At 43.9% G+C, this 16,712-nt stretch overlaps 1 protein-coding gene across 1 annotated transcript in view; it reads right to left on the reverse strand.

Annotated features, from left to right (window-relative positions):
* The window catches only part of AGPAT4 (1-acylglycerol-3-phosphate O-acyltransferase 4), a 63,993-nt gene that overhangs the window by 5,084 nt on the left and 42,197 nt on the right, over nucleotides 1-16,712 (reverse strand). The window contains exons 5-7 of the mRNA XM_056852986.1: nucleotides 12,000-12,102; nucleotides 10,504-10,579; nucleotides 6,857-7,055 (exon numbers count right to left, since the gene is read on the reverse strand). Coding sequence (XP_056708964.1) covers nucleotides 6,857-7,055; nucleotides 10,504-10,579; nucleotides 12,000-12,102 — 378 coding nt within the window. The remainder of the gene's footprint in view (nucleotides 1-6,856; nucleotides 7,056-10,503; nucleotides 10,580-11,999; nucleotides 12,103-16,712) is intronic.

Below are 16,712 nucleotides of genomic sequence, written 5' to 3' on the forward strand. Positions count from 1 at the left end.
TGTTACAAATAGATGTGAACAGGCTGAGAAGATAGGGTTGCCAGGTCCCTCTTCACCATCAGCAGGAGGTTTTGGGGGTGGAGCCTGAGGAGGGCAGGGTTTAGGGAGGGGAGGGACTTCAATGCCATAGAATCCAATTGCCAAAGCAGCCGTTTTCTCCAGGGGAACTGATCTCAGTCGGCTGGAGATCAGTTATAACAGCAGGAGATCGCCAGCTAGTACCTGGAGGTTGGCAACCCTTTGTGAAGACCTGAACAGCGATTCAATTAATCAGCTGCCTGATCACCACTGGTGAACAGGATGTGAGATGAATTGGGTATCACTCATTAGGAGTAAATTAGAGCACCTAATATAGTACTTGTAACATTGGAAAATATCAATGTACTGAATACCTTCTATAGCTAACCTAGATAGTGTCTGATCTGTAAATAGTAGCTTAACATATATTCTAAAATAGTAACTTAACACACATAATTGTTATCTGTTCAGTCCTCGAATTTTCAAAACACAACTCCCACTGTAGTGCATTTCAACTATGGCAAATTTCCAAATTTATTTTGCAATTTTCTTCCCAGCTCTGCAGCTTTGGATTGTACATCTTATGTGCTTTATGTGAACATACATTACTATATATGGTTTTCAAAGGTTTTCATCGCCGTGTGGTTTTGTGCATATTTTTATTGGGAAAAGACTCAGTAATTAAAATCCACAATTGCTTGAAAGTCTTAAAAAGGCAGCTCTTTCAAGACTGTCTCAGCTAACCTGCATGCACTAAGCAGGCAACAATACATGCAACATGTGTCACTATACGAACAGCATTCCTTCTTTCTGTAATTGCCTGACTGACCACTGCTTGTATCATTGAACTCTAATCGACTGCAGAGATGATGGCTTTAAAATCTTTGAACAGACTCTGCTAGAATATTAATTTTACGATAAACTGTATACACTGAACTGAACATTGCTAAGAATACCTTTTCCATTAACCTCCCCCCAGTCAATAGACGCAGCTTTCACTGTAGCATTAGGCCATGTACTAATTGCAGTCATGCAGAGCTTTAGATTTCTCATCATTTTTCATGCTTTTTTTTTTTTTTACATTAGCTAATTCTCTTGCCTGTAAAATGAATGGGCTGGAAACATTCCACTGCATCTCAGATACCCATACAACTCTTATCATAAAATATTCACAAGCGCCATTTTGAGTTCCGCCTTAAAAACACAGCACCACTCTTCCTGGCCTTTGACAAATGGCATTAACCCAAATACAATTACTAAGTCAATAAAAGAATAATTTCTGATGCAACTTTGCACGAGAACCTAATAATTTTGCACCCATCTTCCATCACGTACCAAAAATTAAAACCTTTGGGTATAATAAGGTGAGAATAACATTCTTGTCCCTGTAATAAATCATAAACATCAGAAGCACATCCTCAATTTAGTATTTCCCTATGAAAAGAAGAGCCACCTTATACTGACAGCTGATTCACCTGGTTCAGTGTGTGGTTGGCTGCTTTTTCTGCACTGGTAACACTGCATTTGTGTTAAGCAAATTTACCCCAAGCCCCATCCAAGACTGGACACTCCACTGTCCAGTTCCTTAAGTAGCAGGCAAGATGCAAACCTGTATTTTAGGTTTGCAGCAAAGTATGCAGGTGGCCTTATGTCCACTTATGTCCACAAGCAGCCACATGTAGAAAGCACTACCATCATCTTGGACTGGCAGCGGGCCTTGCTTCCTCGGAAGCATCTCAGACCATTTCACATAACCCTTTCTAGCCCACTTTATCTAACCCTCTCTCTGTGATTCTAACTGCAGATACTGGAATAAAAGCCTTCCGCACAAAATCTCACACATGGTTATTAGGTCATGGCTTCTGCAACTATAAACGGAACTGTATGCTAAGGTCTAGCCCCCCAAAAAACCCAAAAAAACCCTCTTTACGAGCTGTAGCTACAAAGATAAGCTCGAAAACTTGTGGGCAATAACTAGCGAGCCCCAATTTGCCTCACAGATTCAGCACTTTCCCCTCTGTGGTGGGTACCTGAGTAGGGTTGCCAGGTCCTTTTTCACCACCGGCGGGAGGTTTTGGGGCGGAGCCTGAGGAGGGCAGGGTATGGGGAGGTGAGGGACTTCAATGCCAGAGAGTCCAATTGCCAAAGCGGCCACTTCCTCCAGGTGAACTCATCTCTATCAGCTGGAGATCAGTTGTAATAGCAGGAGATCTCCAGCAATCACCTGAAGGTTGGCAACCCTATACCTGAAGCAGATCACCCTCTTGATATGCCTCACAGGGAAAGCCATGCAGATATCCATAGGGAATCAGTTTGTTTTGGAGTGTGTGTGCATTAGTGAGAGACATTTGAATTGGGAAAGCAGCATAAGGAAACGATTAATCCCCGTGTGCCATGGCACCAACCCAAATCTCCCGCCACCCCACCCCCCACCCCGGGCTGCTGTTGCCTTTAGAGAGAAAAAAAGGAGATTGGGTTGCAGTTTTCTGACATCAAGTGTCTAGTGGCCCTCAGAAGCCTGGAGTATGGTTGTGTGTGTATAGGCAGGATTTCTGATGGCTAGCACTTCAGTGTCGGGTGCTGTTCCAAGCAAAAGGAAATTATCCAATATATATGCAACGGTGCATCATTTGCCTGACTTATATGAGTTCCATGGCCCTGTTTTCCTTGGTGCAAAAATATGGTTCAGGTTTGTGTACCTCGGTGCAAACAACTGCCCACAGCAGCATTTATAGGGTCATTCCCAATATAAACTTCAAGAATTCAGCTGCATTAACTGCTACAGGTAGACGCTGGTTCACTATACTTTAGTAACCCAAATTATAATATGGCACTTTGTTGGCCTATTGCTCCAGTGTAAACAAAAAGCTAATTGCCTACTCCTAATAGAGGCTGAGATCAGGTATTGACATAGCATGGATACCATACATTACTACAGAATATGACGGGTAAGATTAGAGGTACCTCGAGAAAGAAAGAAGATGGCTTGAAAAAGAGTATTACAGGCAAGAGAAATGCACTCCAATTTCTTACAGGATGCTTTCAAATTACAGTGGATGTCTTACCTGAACAGAAACGCAAGGGATGACCAAATCCTGAAATCTCTGGTCTGACAAAGTGAAGCAAGTCTTGTAAGCTGGTGCTCTGAACTGGCATGGTGCAGAATCAGGAAGCCCTGTTGACTATTTGCACTATAGAGACCTTGTGCCAACTGAAACAACTCTCTATTTTAAGAGGCTGCTAAGCCATGAATTAAACAAATACCTTCAAGGACACATTCTGCTAATTTCCATTTGCTGCTACAGGAAAAATTCTCCATGACTGTAAACCGAGTAAACTAGGTCAGAGGATTATGAAATGGGACATTAACTTTTAAAGGAGATCAGCAAAACCAGGGTTCTGCCATCTTGATAACTCTGTTTTTGAGCGCTTGGACGTTAAAACAGAGCTGTATGAACACAGAATAATGAATCGCCTAAAACATAAGTCTACCAACGAGCAAATATTTGCTAATGGGCTTCAAAATCATCTCAGCGGCAACAAAGACTCTTCTGTATCATAAGAATAAGCAAAATTCTCACATTCATTTTTTGACACAGTGAAAACAACCACAGGAACTTAGATATACAACCTTATGGAGTTAATATTTTGTCTGAGCTTTTCCCACTCCATTTCTTTTCTGCACATAGTGGAGTTTTCCATGCCCCTTGAAACGTCTGCATTAAACAGCATTTATTAAGACTCGAAAATGACAGATGAGTTTCTTGGCAGCTCCTAAACCACACCCCAGAGAGGGATGCAAGGGAATTGCTTCCTCAGCTGGCCTCCCTCCCTCATTCACCTGCTTTATTTTTCATCTACACACCGCATTCTCCTTCTCACCATTACCTGAATCATCCTTACTAAGCAAAAGAGCAAGCAGCAAAACGTGATCCCAGTGGCTGGCCTATGAGCTGGCACGCCAACTTTCGGACTTCCAGGAAACAATAACATGCACAGAATTTGTAATGGAACAGAAGGGAGGTGTTGCAAGAATTTTTCCTTGCCTCCTTCCTGGGTCTTGGTGTAGGATGGGTTTCTCTGTCAGCCTACTCACCAGAGCTTTCCCAGAGAAAGTAACAAGGTAGGGAGAGTTCACACTTTCTCAGCACAGCATTCTCACACACACTACTGTGAGCATATATTGGTCAAACACATAGATTTATTTAAGTTTTTAAGCAGACATATAGAGCAGGTAGGAAAAGCAAGAATAATCCAGTAAATAGACAAATATAAAAGGTAGCAGACCCACATAAAACTGACACACTAACAATAAAGGTATCAGAGCGCTCTGAGGTCAATCCACAGGGAGACAGAGGTGATCTCTTTCTCTCCTAGGAAGGACAAAGAACTGGGGTTTTGGGTTAGCCTTATATGTGTTTAGCCCATGAGAAGGGTCCCGATAAGTGCCCCCTCCCTTTAAATTCCTTAGGATAGACGATCCCGGTTCCATAATAATTTTCCTCAGTGTCGCCCTGATATCAGCCCGTCAAGCCTATCAGTCAATGTTCTTAAAACAATTACTCCCTTAGTGAACAGATAATTTGTTGTCTGTTTTAATAACCTTGCATAAATTTTTGGGGCATCTGATGTGCATAGGGTGATTAATTACTGGTAAGGCAAGTACTTGTGACCCTTTAGGTCAGAGTCCTGATTGGAGCTAAGGTCAGCTAAAAGTCAGGTTCCCATGTGTGGATTTAAGTTGTAGGTTAATATAAACTATAGATCTATAAATTGGTTTTTCTTAACACAAACTAATAATACTCAACATAATAATAATATGCAATATTAAAATTCTCGCGACAGGAGGGAGAACAGGAATGGGGAGAGACCTCGCCGCTATGGAGTAAAAAGATCCCAAGCTGATGGCTGACATTATAAGGGCGAAGAGTCTTCTTGGTTGGCCATTTTAAGGAAGACACCTCACACCACAACATATTTGTGAAAAGATCCACGGGCAAAAATTAGCTGCCAACCAGGAATTTAAAAGGTTCCTAACTATCAAGCTTGCATTCACACAGAAGTTTATTTTTGTTATTAAACAAACTATTTGATGCTTAAACTTTTATGGTGAGAAGAAAAACGTATATCTCCATTTCACCAAGTTACAACTGGTGAGACTTCAGTTGCTCAGATGATATCATAGAGGGATTCACTGTCGCTAAATCCAAGAGCTACACCAAGATGCAAGAAGGTACTGGCTAACAAAATACATACCTTGAGCAACAAAAGTCACAATATTTCCTCCATATTGAACATTACCAAGGAACTCGCTTCCTTAAGATGACACAAACATCCCTCCCTGCCACCACCATTTATGGACCGATAGTGCCCAAGCACCAAAATATGTTGATTATCTTTTTAAAAATATCTTTAGTAATGAACAAACACAAACTGTTTGGTATATCCAACCAACCACCACTGAAAGGGGCCAGCAGATGGAGATTTTTCCTGCATTTCTTTCCCCTCAGCTATCCATTTGACCCCAGGAAACATGATGCCTGGAATTGCACTGGTAGTTGGCAGGTCCTTTCGCTCCTGTCGTATGCAGAAGAGCAAAAATGGACTACGCTGTGAAATCAATGCTGCTGCAAATGTAACATTGCTCAGTCCTTAACCATCAGCCTCAAGGAGTTTTTGCCAAATGCCAAATGACAGTGCCTTGGGTTTGCAGCTTGGGTAGTGATTACCACAGTGCAGTGCCCTCCGCTTCCTTCCTCCTATCACCAATTTAATCCCCAAGACTTCAGCTGCAACAAGCAGTGATTGGGCACCCACACATCTTGTTGCCCTGCTCCTGCTGCCTCTTTTCTCCCTCTCACATGGAGCCTGACTAAAAAACATCATGGCTTGATCAAGCTCCAGTTTGCCATGACATCCAACATGCAGTCCAGTTTGCCAAGGAGCCCACTTTTGGATCTCACGGCAAACTGGAGATTAAACTGGAAAGCTTTCGGTCCAACGTGGCAAGGGTGGGGGAAAGTATAAGAAACATGGCCGCGAGGGGCCCGTGTGCCTGACCTGCAGTTTCATTACAGCTTGCTGTGAGGGAGGAATTGCAGTCTTCATGGCATGGCATTAGCCACAGGAGCCCCGTGTCCTTTTCTAATAGCTTGGTACATAATATTTCTTTACAACCATGTAGTTTAAACATCAGACAGGACTGAGATGACAGATATGTGAGGACCTACTCTGTTATGTTCCAATAGGGTCATATCTTGATTTCCCTTCTCAAATGTATTTTTCCATAGGCACTTTCACGTAGGCAACAGACTTGCACTACACTAAATGATTCACAAAGTTAGAAAAATTATTAGGGACTGAGGTCTATACTGCCACATATAGCTTGTTGAAACAAGGGTCCTACTGTGGAATTCTGCATCATTTAATGTGTCATGTTAATACTTATGCTTTGCTTCTGTTCTGTTTTTAGACTTCTGGTTGGTTCGACAATGCTAATCCTATTGCATTGGTTACTGAATGTCCCATCCTGTTGATTGTATCAACTCACACTGCGTATTCCACTTTAAGTCCAAGTGAGAAAGGCGGACTAAAAGTGATGTAAATAAATAAATACATGAAAAGATTAATTCAGCAAAAATATTTTTGATGCCTAACAGTGCAGTGAAAGCACACCTAAGTGAGCTCCAGAGCCATCAACTGACCAGCTAATACATGACATTCCTCTCTGCCTATCCATTCCAAATGAATGTATATCTCTAAAAGGTAAGACAGAGTGGAAGGGGGACACTTTCCTTTCCCCTTATTCTTAGATGGAGTCTGCTTGCATAAACCTTACCTGCAACGAAAACAAAGGCGAAAGAAGCAAGAGTCAGTGATGAGCCACTACTGATCATGTTGATGAGTAGTTTGAATAAAGGATATAGCAGCAATAAGGCCCAGAAAAACCAGTTCAACAGAGGCCATGGCCGCCGGGGGACCACTATGGGAGTGCCAGGATAGGCTCCTGTTCTGTAGTATTCCTCTTGAAAGGAGTCCTGATAAGAGCAAAAAAGGGGTATAAAACATTTTGATCTCAATTTGCTATCATAAGGGATGATATCAAAGGAGGGGGCAGAGCTTAGCAGCGAAGGGAAATGTGGTTTAGTGGCAGACCATCTGCTTCACGTGCCAAAAGTCCCAGATTCAGTCCTTGGCATCTCCTGTTAAGGGATCTTTCTGGACCCGTTTCAATAGCAGACTAGGGACTTGAGATCTCCCCTATCTTGAATGGGGTTGCGCTCCCCTTGAAAAGTCAGGTTCACAGCTTGGGACTGCTACTCAACGCAGCGGTCACCTTAGAAAATCTGGTGGCTTCTGTGGTTAGGAGTGCTTTCGCCCAGCTTCAGCTGGTGGGTCAGCTGTGCCCATTCCGGGGTCAGCCTAATCTTGCCACAGTGATCCATATCTTAATTACATCTAGACTGGACTACTGTAATGCACTCTACTTGGGGCTACTCTTGAAGAGTGTTTGAAAGCTATTGCAGAATGCTACAGCAAGCATGCTGGTCAGGGCCAAATATTAGGATCATGGGACTGCAATATTACAGCAATTACACTGGCTACTGATCCACTCCCAAGCACAATTCAAGGTGTTGTTTTTGACCTTCAATGCCCTATGTGCCTTGGGACCAGACTATCTGAAGGACATAGTCTCCTATATGCTGCTGCCCAGGTACTAAGATCACAGAGACCCTCTTGATTGCTCCGTTAGCCTGAGAAACTACCCTAGTGCAGTGGTCGGCAAACCGCGGCTCCCGAGCCGCATGCAACTCTTTGGCCCCTTGAGTGCGGCTCTGGAAAGCGCCCTCCTCCTCCTCCCCCCCTTTCCTTCCCCTCACAGCGTGGCTGGGTTTTGCACGCGGTGCTCGAGGGCCAGCGGTGCCAAGACGGGCGGCGGCAGCCAATCAGCGGGCAGGATTTTTCCTGCTAGTTTTGGCTGGCAGAGGAGGCCGAGGCGTTGAGGAGGAGGCGGTGGCGGGCAGGGCCGAGCCGGGGCAGCAAGCATGGCAGGCGGCGAGGAGAACTACTACGGCAAGCACGGTGAGCCCCGGAACCGCCGGGCCGAGCGCAGGAGGGCAGTGTCGGTGGGGACGCATCAGGGTGCACGGCCGCTGGCCGGGCTGGAGGGGGCGCCGGCCAGGCCCCTCGGTGGTGCCCACCCATCTAAATTTAGCCAAGCGGCACAGGGGCTGGGCAGAGCTGGAGCGGCGCCGAGAGCCCCGGGGGGCAGGGGGGCCCCAGCTGTGCGCCCAGCCCAGCTCCAAGTTTCAGCAAAGTTCGCACGGCGGCCCACCGACCTGGGTAGTGCTCCAGCCGGGCACGTTTGGCCAGGTGGAGGGAGGCGCCGGCTTCAACCCCCAGCTGTTCCAGTTAAAGGGACCGGGCAAGAAGGTGATGGGAAAGACCTCCCCCTGAGACCCTGGAGGGCCATGGGGAGGGGCCGTGGCTCAGCGGCAGAGCCTCTGCTTGGCGCGCAGAAGGTCCCAGGTTCAATCCCCGGCATCCCCGGTTAAAGGGACCGGGCAGGTAGGTGAGGCGAAAGACCATTTATGAATGGGAGGTTTTGCCTTGGATTTGCCACTCAGATGCACATTTTTCCCATCCAGATTCTCAAAACTCAACAGTAAGCCCCCCTGCAGAGTTTTGAGAATGCAGATGGGGAAAATGAGCATCTAAAGAGCGGCAAATCCAAGGCAAAACCTCCCATGCATGAATGGTTGTTAAAAGGCGTTTGGGCTCTCAAAAGAAATCTCAATCGTTGTACTGTTGATATTTGGCTCTGTTGACTAATGAGTTTGCCGACCCCTGCCCTATTGGATATACAAGAAAGGACCTTTTAAGGGGCAGCCCCACAATTATGGAACAGTCTCCCCAGAGCAGTGCGCCTGGTACCCCCACTCTCGACCTTTAGGAGGCAGCTAAAGACTATTTTATTCAGGATGGCATTGGATTAATTTTATTCTTCGGCCTACCGGCAGTTTTAAATTATTGATTTTAAATTAATGGTTTTATGTATTTTATCATTGGTTATGAGGTAAGCCATCTTGAGTTCCTGTAGGGTAGAAAGGTAGCTAGTTTTAAATACATAATAATAATCAATAAATCTTACCAAGCAAGTGACAAGAAAAAACCTGAAGAGGTGATACCAGTCAGAAGAGACAATACTGAGCTATAGTCAGCAAAGTTTTGACTTAGAATAAAGCAGCTTCCAATGGTCAACATTCAAGGTACACCCATTCATACATATAACAAACACAGGTCTTATGGCACTTTAAAGAGTAACCAGTTTTTACTCCAGTATAAACTTTTGTGAATTACAGCCTGCTGCAATCCTCTGTATATTATGGCTATTCCCGAATGGTCCTATGCAAAGAACTAGAGAGGTTTGCTGACTGTGGGCCAATGCTCCCTGGTGATTCAAGTACATCAACCATGAGTCAGAGCAACACTGGCCAAGTTCTCCTGCAGATCTGAACTGTATGAAGTTTTAATTCTGTCATGTGTACAAAGTGTTTTTTTTCCCCCCAAACAGCCACCCCACAGGTACATGTCAAAGGGAGGTCTTTGAACAAGAATAATCTCCTCAGAACTTTTCTAAAGTTTCTCTTTTGTTTCCTTTTATTCACCAAGGAGATGAGTACTTGAGGGGTGTCCCCCCAACTTTAGCCTCAAAACAACCCAGTGAGTAGGGTTGCCAGCTCCAGGTTGGGAAATACCTGGAAATTTTGGGGCGGAGCCTGAGGAGTGTGGGGTTTAGAGAGGGGAGGGACTTCAATGCCATAGAGTCCAATTGCCAAAGCGGCCATTTTCTCCAGGGGAACTGATCTCTATCGGCTGGCGATCAGTTGTAATAGCGGAAGATCTCCGGCTACCTCCTGGAGGTTGGCAACCCTACCAGTGAGGTAGGGAGGTAGGGAGAGGGAATGGTCCAAGGTCACCCAACGTGTTCCATCACTGAGCAGGGGCTCTCTGAACTCCTGTCTTCCTACCCCCAGGATCTAGGTTCTGGTATAATGCAGCAGGGAGTTCTCTAAATGTCAGCCACCACTTTTAGCATGACGGGTTACCAAGTTCTAATCAACTTGAAACACATGACAGTCAATAGTCTGAATATACAAATTGATTCTAATGAAGGAACAGTAGATTTTAAAAGGGAGGATGAAGGGGGGGGGAAGGGAATACTGCAATTCCAGTATTGCACCTGACAGAGGGAACATGTCAATAATAGTAGGAACTACGTATCCTGCTAAGGAAGCAAGCAGCATTTCTTTTGCTCTTCGTATCCATCACTCTCTCCCTACCCACAAGGAATTTCTAATGAATAGCTGGGTTTTTTGAGCACAGTTGGAAACATACCTTAATACAAACATACCAAGAAAAATTAAACTGCCAACTACATACAGATCTTTAATCATAACAAAAGCCATTGCACAGTAAACCAACCTTCTCTTGATAGAGTTTGTGAAGCCAATTAGAACATTGCTGCTCATCTTCTGGGACTTCCTCTAATGGAATCCTCCTACAAATGATAAGAGAGGAGATCATACAGTGAAAACAAAGCCACCCTACATTTACATATGCTCATTTACAGCAACAATAAAAAATGAAGTTATTACTGGACAATGCTTGGGCACATATCGGCATGAAGGAACAGAGGGGATGCTTATTAAATTTGCACATGATACTAAATTGGGAGGGGTAGCAAATACGGTAGAAGACAGAGCCAAAATGCAGGATGATCTTGACAGGATGGAGAAGTAGGCTAGAACTAATAAAATGCACGTCAACAAAGACAAATGTAAAGTTCTGCATTTAGGTAGGAAAAATCAAATGCGTAATTATAGGATGGGGGAGACTTGTCTGAGCAGTAGTGTGTGTGAAAAGGATCTTGGGGTCTTAGTAGACCAAACACTGAACATGAGTCAGCAGTGTGATGCGGTAGCTAAAAAGGCAAATGCTATCTTCGGCTGCATCAACAGAAGTATAGTGTCCAGATCACGCGAAGTGATGGTATCGCTTTACTCTGCTCTGGTTAGACCTCACCTAGAGTACTGTGTTCAGTTTTGGGCACCACAATTTAAGAAAGATGTAGCCAAGCTGGAATGTGTCCAGAGGAGGGCAACAAAGATGGTGAGGGGTCTGGAGACCAAGTCCTACGAGGAAAGGTTGAAGGAGCTGGGTATGTTTAGCCTGAAGATGAGAAGACTGAGAGGGGATATGATAACCATGCTCAAGTACTTGAAGGGCTGTCATATAGAGGATGGTGCTGAGTTGTTTTCTATTGCCCAAGAAGGTCGGACCAGAAACAACTGGTTGAAATTAAATCAAAAGAGTTTCCATCTAGACATTAGGAAGAATTTTCTAACAGAGCAGTTCCTCAGTGGAACAGGCTTCCTCGGGAGGTGGTGAGCTCTCCTTCCATGGAGGTTTTTAAGAAGAGGTTAGATGGCCATCTGTCAGCAATGCTAATTCTGTGACCTTGGGCAGATGATGAGAGGGAGGGCATCTTGGCCATCTTCTGGTCACTAGGGGTGTGGAGGGGGAGGTAGTTGTGAATTTCCTGCATTGTGCAGGGGGTTGGACTTGATGACCCTGGTGGACCTTCCAACTCTATGATTCTATGAAAACTTAAAATTTTGGGGAAGCATTTTCACTTTATTTTCCAGTTGGTCTAACTGCAGTGGGGAGAATTATTTTTTACCTGCAGCTGATGTTTGTTAGCATTTTAAAAAAAACAACCTCATTTGTTGTTATTTATTGATATCATTTTTGTAAGTCACTTTGAAAGCACATGTCCAAATAAGTTATATAATGTTCATACATACCTCTTCAAGCATAAAAGCACATAAATCAGTCAAAACCATGACCTATTTTGGTTACCATCAACCTTCACCATTCAATTATATAAAGGAACAAACCAGTAAGATGAATATACTTGCCTTACATATAAATCTGCATGATATTTTTTCCCATTTAAAACTCCCAGCAAAGTTGGATTTTCATTATTCCTAAAGTTCAATGTGGAATCATACACAGCTGAAACTACAAAGGAAGACAAGACACCACACTGTGATCGCAAATACAGATTTGTTTTTATTATTAATTACTGGACTCATCTAAATAAGCATTGCTAATAGTATGCTTGGCCTAATCGAGCTGCATGTAATTATGGACAAATTATGGCTGCATGTAATCTCTCGATAAATATGAAAATGAAGTCTCCAGCTTCAGTAAAGCCTTCAATGGTTAAATGAGACTGAGCACTCAATACAAATTTTGAGAAACTCATGATTTAAAGTTCCATTTAAAAAACAGAACCATAAACATTTTTCATATTAACAAAAAAGCAAATAGGAAAAGCGGAGACTTCATCTACATGATAATCATTGGCAAAGGGGAAAAAAACAGCACAGTTACTCAGAGCCAGTTTAACACTTCCATGAACCTCCACCTGCGACCTCTCCTCCTATGGCAGTCCAAGATGACCTCCCAAAAAAATTTTGTTGCTGGAGAAAGGAACATGATTGGGGGAGAGGGGGAATTTCAGGCTGTTGCAGAAGGGGGGAAGAGAGAAAACCGTATGCCATGAATGACCATGGAAAGGTTGCTCTGGATCCAAGTCTTCCACATCCATCACAGACACTCCCAACTATTTCACATGACAACATGTCCAAGTACTTCTGTGCTGCACGTCCCACGGGCCTTAACATTAGCTGAATTCCTCTGAAGTGCTGGATTCCTGCCAAAAATTATTATGTGTGAGGTGCTGTTGAAATTATGCTTTTGACTTATTTTAGCAATAATTGAATGCAACTATGGGGCCCAGCAAGTGGAGGGCGAGCGTGTGGTCAGTAGCCATCTATGTGTACCCTCTTGTGATGGCAAATGGCTAGAAGAGGGGAGGCCTTGGACTGTGTAACAGGGAATCTGAGAAAAGCAAGGTAAAGGAAAGGGGTGGCTAAGGAAAACAGTGAGTGAGGAGACAAGGAAAGATTAGAAAAAGTGAGGAGGCTAGGGCTGGTTTTCCCACCTCCTCTTAACCTGAAAAGCAAATCTTTAGCTACAGCTGTACTCTTCAGTTGTACTTTGCCATTCACCTGCAACATCCCCTGACTGAGCACTCAAGCAGCAAATTAACTGCCCTGCCCATGCCTCTAGGCCAGTGGTTCCCAACCTTTTTTTGACCAGGGACCACTAGGACTTTTTTGTTCGGTGCAGGGACCCCAAGGTTCAAAATAAAAATTCTGAGAATTTGAAAATAAACTTTAATCATAACTGTTAGTTAAACATTAAACTTAGAATAATATTTGAATATATATTTTATAATAGAGAACTTTTAATTGAAAATATTAATTTATTATGGGTTTATAACTTTGTTTCGCGGACCTTAATTTAGTTCTCGCGGACCCCTGGGGGTCCACGGACCCCTGGTTGGGAACCAGTGCTCTAGGCAAACATTGCCAGTAGCCTTACGGACAGATCAGACTTTCTAATGAGTTACTAGCTGTTGAAGGTGAGAGACTGCCGAAAGCTGGACACTCATCCTGACATGGCGGCAAGGAAGTCGTGGCTTATGGCAGCTAGGACATCTCGTTGCAACGTTTCCAAGCTGAGAATCACAGCAGGGCTCTCCGGCAATTGACGTGGCTTCTTTCGCAGGGGCTACTCCCTTCCTTCTCTGTGTCACAGGGTGGTGCTTCTCTCTCAACCCCCCTCTAACACGAGGGCAAATGAAGGGAGCAGCAGCTGTCACCAACCCCCGCTATGCTCTGGTCAACATGGCAAGACATTCTGGGGGCTGCCCGTCATGACTGGTTGCTCCCACATTATGCCAGGTATCCCACTCTGGAAGCTTTTCCTACTCAAATGGACCTGTCGCCCTTCTGTGGCTTCCCCAGCAATTCCAGGAACAGGATATGGAAGCTGCAGGGGACTTGTCGCCCAAGTGCTGTGCAAACACCATGCTAGTGGCCGCTGTTTCCCCAGACTCCTGTCTTCAAGACTAGAAACCACAAAAGAAGGGAAGGAGCCCTCAGATGAGAGGGGCAGGAGGGATTCACCACTTCCTGATTTTTCAGTGGAACAACTGTTCTGCTTTAACGCATAATTGTTGGTTGTACATGATCTGAAACACAAAATCCTCATCTTGCTCAGTTCGCTTAAATCCGGTTGAAAGTGTGAATTCGTTTTAAATGTACAGTAAAACACTCGTGGGTCAAAGAAGAACCACATGCTGCATGCCCAGCATCCCACAGCAAGACGTGCACCCACGAGCCCATCACCATCACCTATCCTGTATGTCAACCTGGCACGAGGCAATGTCTTTTACCCAATACCAAGCCCCTGGCCTGTTCTACTGAAAGGGGAAAGCAAGAAACTCCCTGGCCATTAGCAGCGCGTTCCCGGCTGAATTGCCCGGCATATTTATTTGAATTTTGCATGCTGAACCATCATTCTGGAAGTGACTGCGAAGCCGGCGCAGACCTGCTTCAAATTACTAAAGAGCTCATAAAGTCGCATTTAAAAAGAGAGCTTTGAGTGAGCATCAAAATTGGCCATGAATAAATGGCCCCTGAGTTGGAGAAATGTTTGCATTTATTAAGATACCTATCATGATATCCATATTCACTCAGAATGGTTGTGGGTTTCCTCACAGTGGTGGGGGGAAGGGGGAGGGCATAATATGCACCAGTCATTTCAGAGGAAGCAGTTTCGGCCTTTTACAAGACAGCCCCCCCACACACACACACACAGTGCTCTGTACTATTTATTTATGTAAAGAATGAGTATCTAGTTGTGTAAACATGATATGGAAAGTGCATCAGCAATATGCCTGTTCATTTATTTACTATATAGAAAAGAAGGAATTTATTATTATTATTTTTTAAAAAACATAGACTATAAGAATAATGTATAGGATATTTGAAATGAAGAGACAGATTCCCCGAAGGAGTACAAACTGTGTGAATGTGTATATATGTAATTTGTGTGTTTTTTTCCTGAAAATGTTAATAAAATATCTTTAAAAAAAAGCAAAAAGCAATATGCCTGTTCATTTATTCAAATTCCAAGATGATTTCCAAGTAAAAAGCAATTTTGGGTTTTTTTTAAGGGTTCCTACAGGCTTATACAGCCTGTCAATTATCTGGGAGAAGCAACACAGAGGAGAAAAGGCATTTTTTGAAAGATCCTGGCCATTTACAGTCTTTCTCTAAAGCCCCAAAGCCTGAGCAAATGCAGAAATAAAGTATGCAGCTCCATGGCTAAAACACTTTGAGTGAAATTAAAATGGAAAAAAAAAAGCTTCTAGAGGTTGTACTTTCACTCTCTACAAGTGATGTATAATCCAATAAGCAGTATGACAGTAGTGTGCAAAGAGGCAATACAAGATGAACTGGTAAATCAAATTAGAGATCTGAGGAAACTGCATAGAGCTTCATACATCAGCTGAAGTCGTCCTCTGAAGTGAGAACTCAGGTACTTATTCAACTGCCAGTCACTGGGGCTAGTGATGCAAAGTCAACCCATCTTGTAGATAGTCAGTTCTTACCTTTCTGCACCACACAGGCCAAAGGCTTACTTGCTACCAACATCCGGGTTAGCAGGATTTTTGATAAAACATTTCACTCAGGGTGAAATGCCTGGCATGCTATAACTGCGAGCAGCTATGTCCCTAAGTAGTACCAAGTTACTTAGCTCTCACCACAACACCACACAGCAGGAAGCATTGACAAGAGGCAGCAGGAAGACTAATATTAAATATACAAAGATGACTCGAAGCATCAGGGCACATCTTTCCTTCCAAACTCTGCTCAAAGTGATTTAAGAAATAGGGTGGGTAGCCGGGAAAGGAAGATGACATTGTTGCTGTTGCAGTGTGCTCTTCTTTAAACATTTGTTTAATTTATACCCCACCCTCCTCCAGCAAACCAGACTTAAGGCAGCGAACAGTTTGTGCTGACAAACATGCTGACCCGGACAATCTTGGTAGGGGATCGTGGCTACACTCTGACTACAGAAAAGTGGGACCAAAATGATCAAGGAGCTGCAGCACCTTCCCTGTGATGAAATGTAAAGAAGTCTGGGTCTTCGTAGTTTACAGAAAAGATGACTGGGAGGCATGATAGAGGTGGAGAAAGTGGAAAGGAGAAAGCGTATAAAGAGAACTCCACCCTCCTCCCCCAAATACTAGAACTTGAGGTCCCCCAGTTGATGGACAATAGATTCAGAACATTTACCATTTATTGTTACGGCCATTGGCCAGCATACCATTGGCCAGCATAGATTCAGAACAGACAAAAGGAAGTACTTCTTTACTCAACGAGTAATTAAATTGGGGGATTCACTGCTAAAGAATGAAGGCCTGTAGTTTAAGATAGCTTTAAAAGGGAATTAGATAACTCCATGGTGAACATGACTTGAAAACCCTATGGGGTCGACATACGTCAGTTGCGACTTGATGGCAGTTTCTACGGTGAAGAGGCCATTGATGGCTTTAAACCATAGCCACTAAGAGGGACCTCCACATTCAGAGGCAATACAACAGGAGAGGCTTGGACTGACTGAAGGCATCTGATCGATCACTGTGTAATGCAGCACAGCTGCCCATATGTTACTTTTGACTATTAAAACCAACATATGCACAAATTTGG

The sequence above is a fragment of the Euleptes europaea genome, chromosome 7, assembly GCF_029931775.1.
Source record: "Euleptes europaea isolate rEulEur1 chromosome 7, rEulEur1.hap1, whole genome shotgun sequence".
Classification (NCBI taxonomy): domain Eukaryota; kingdom Metazoa; phylum Chordata; class Lepidosauria; order Squamata; family Sphaerodactylidae; genus Euleptes; species Euleptes europaea.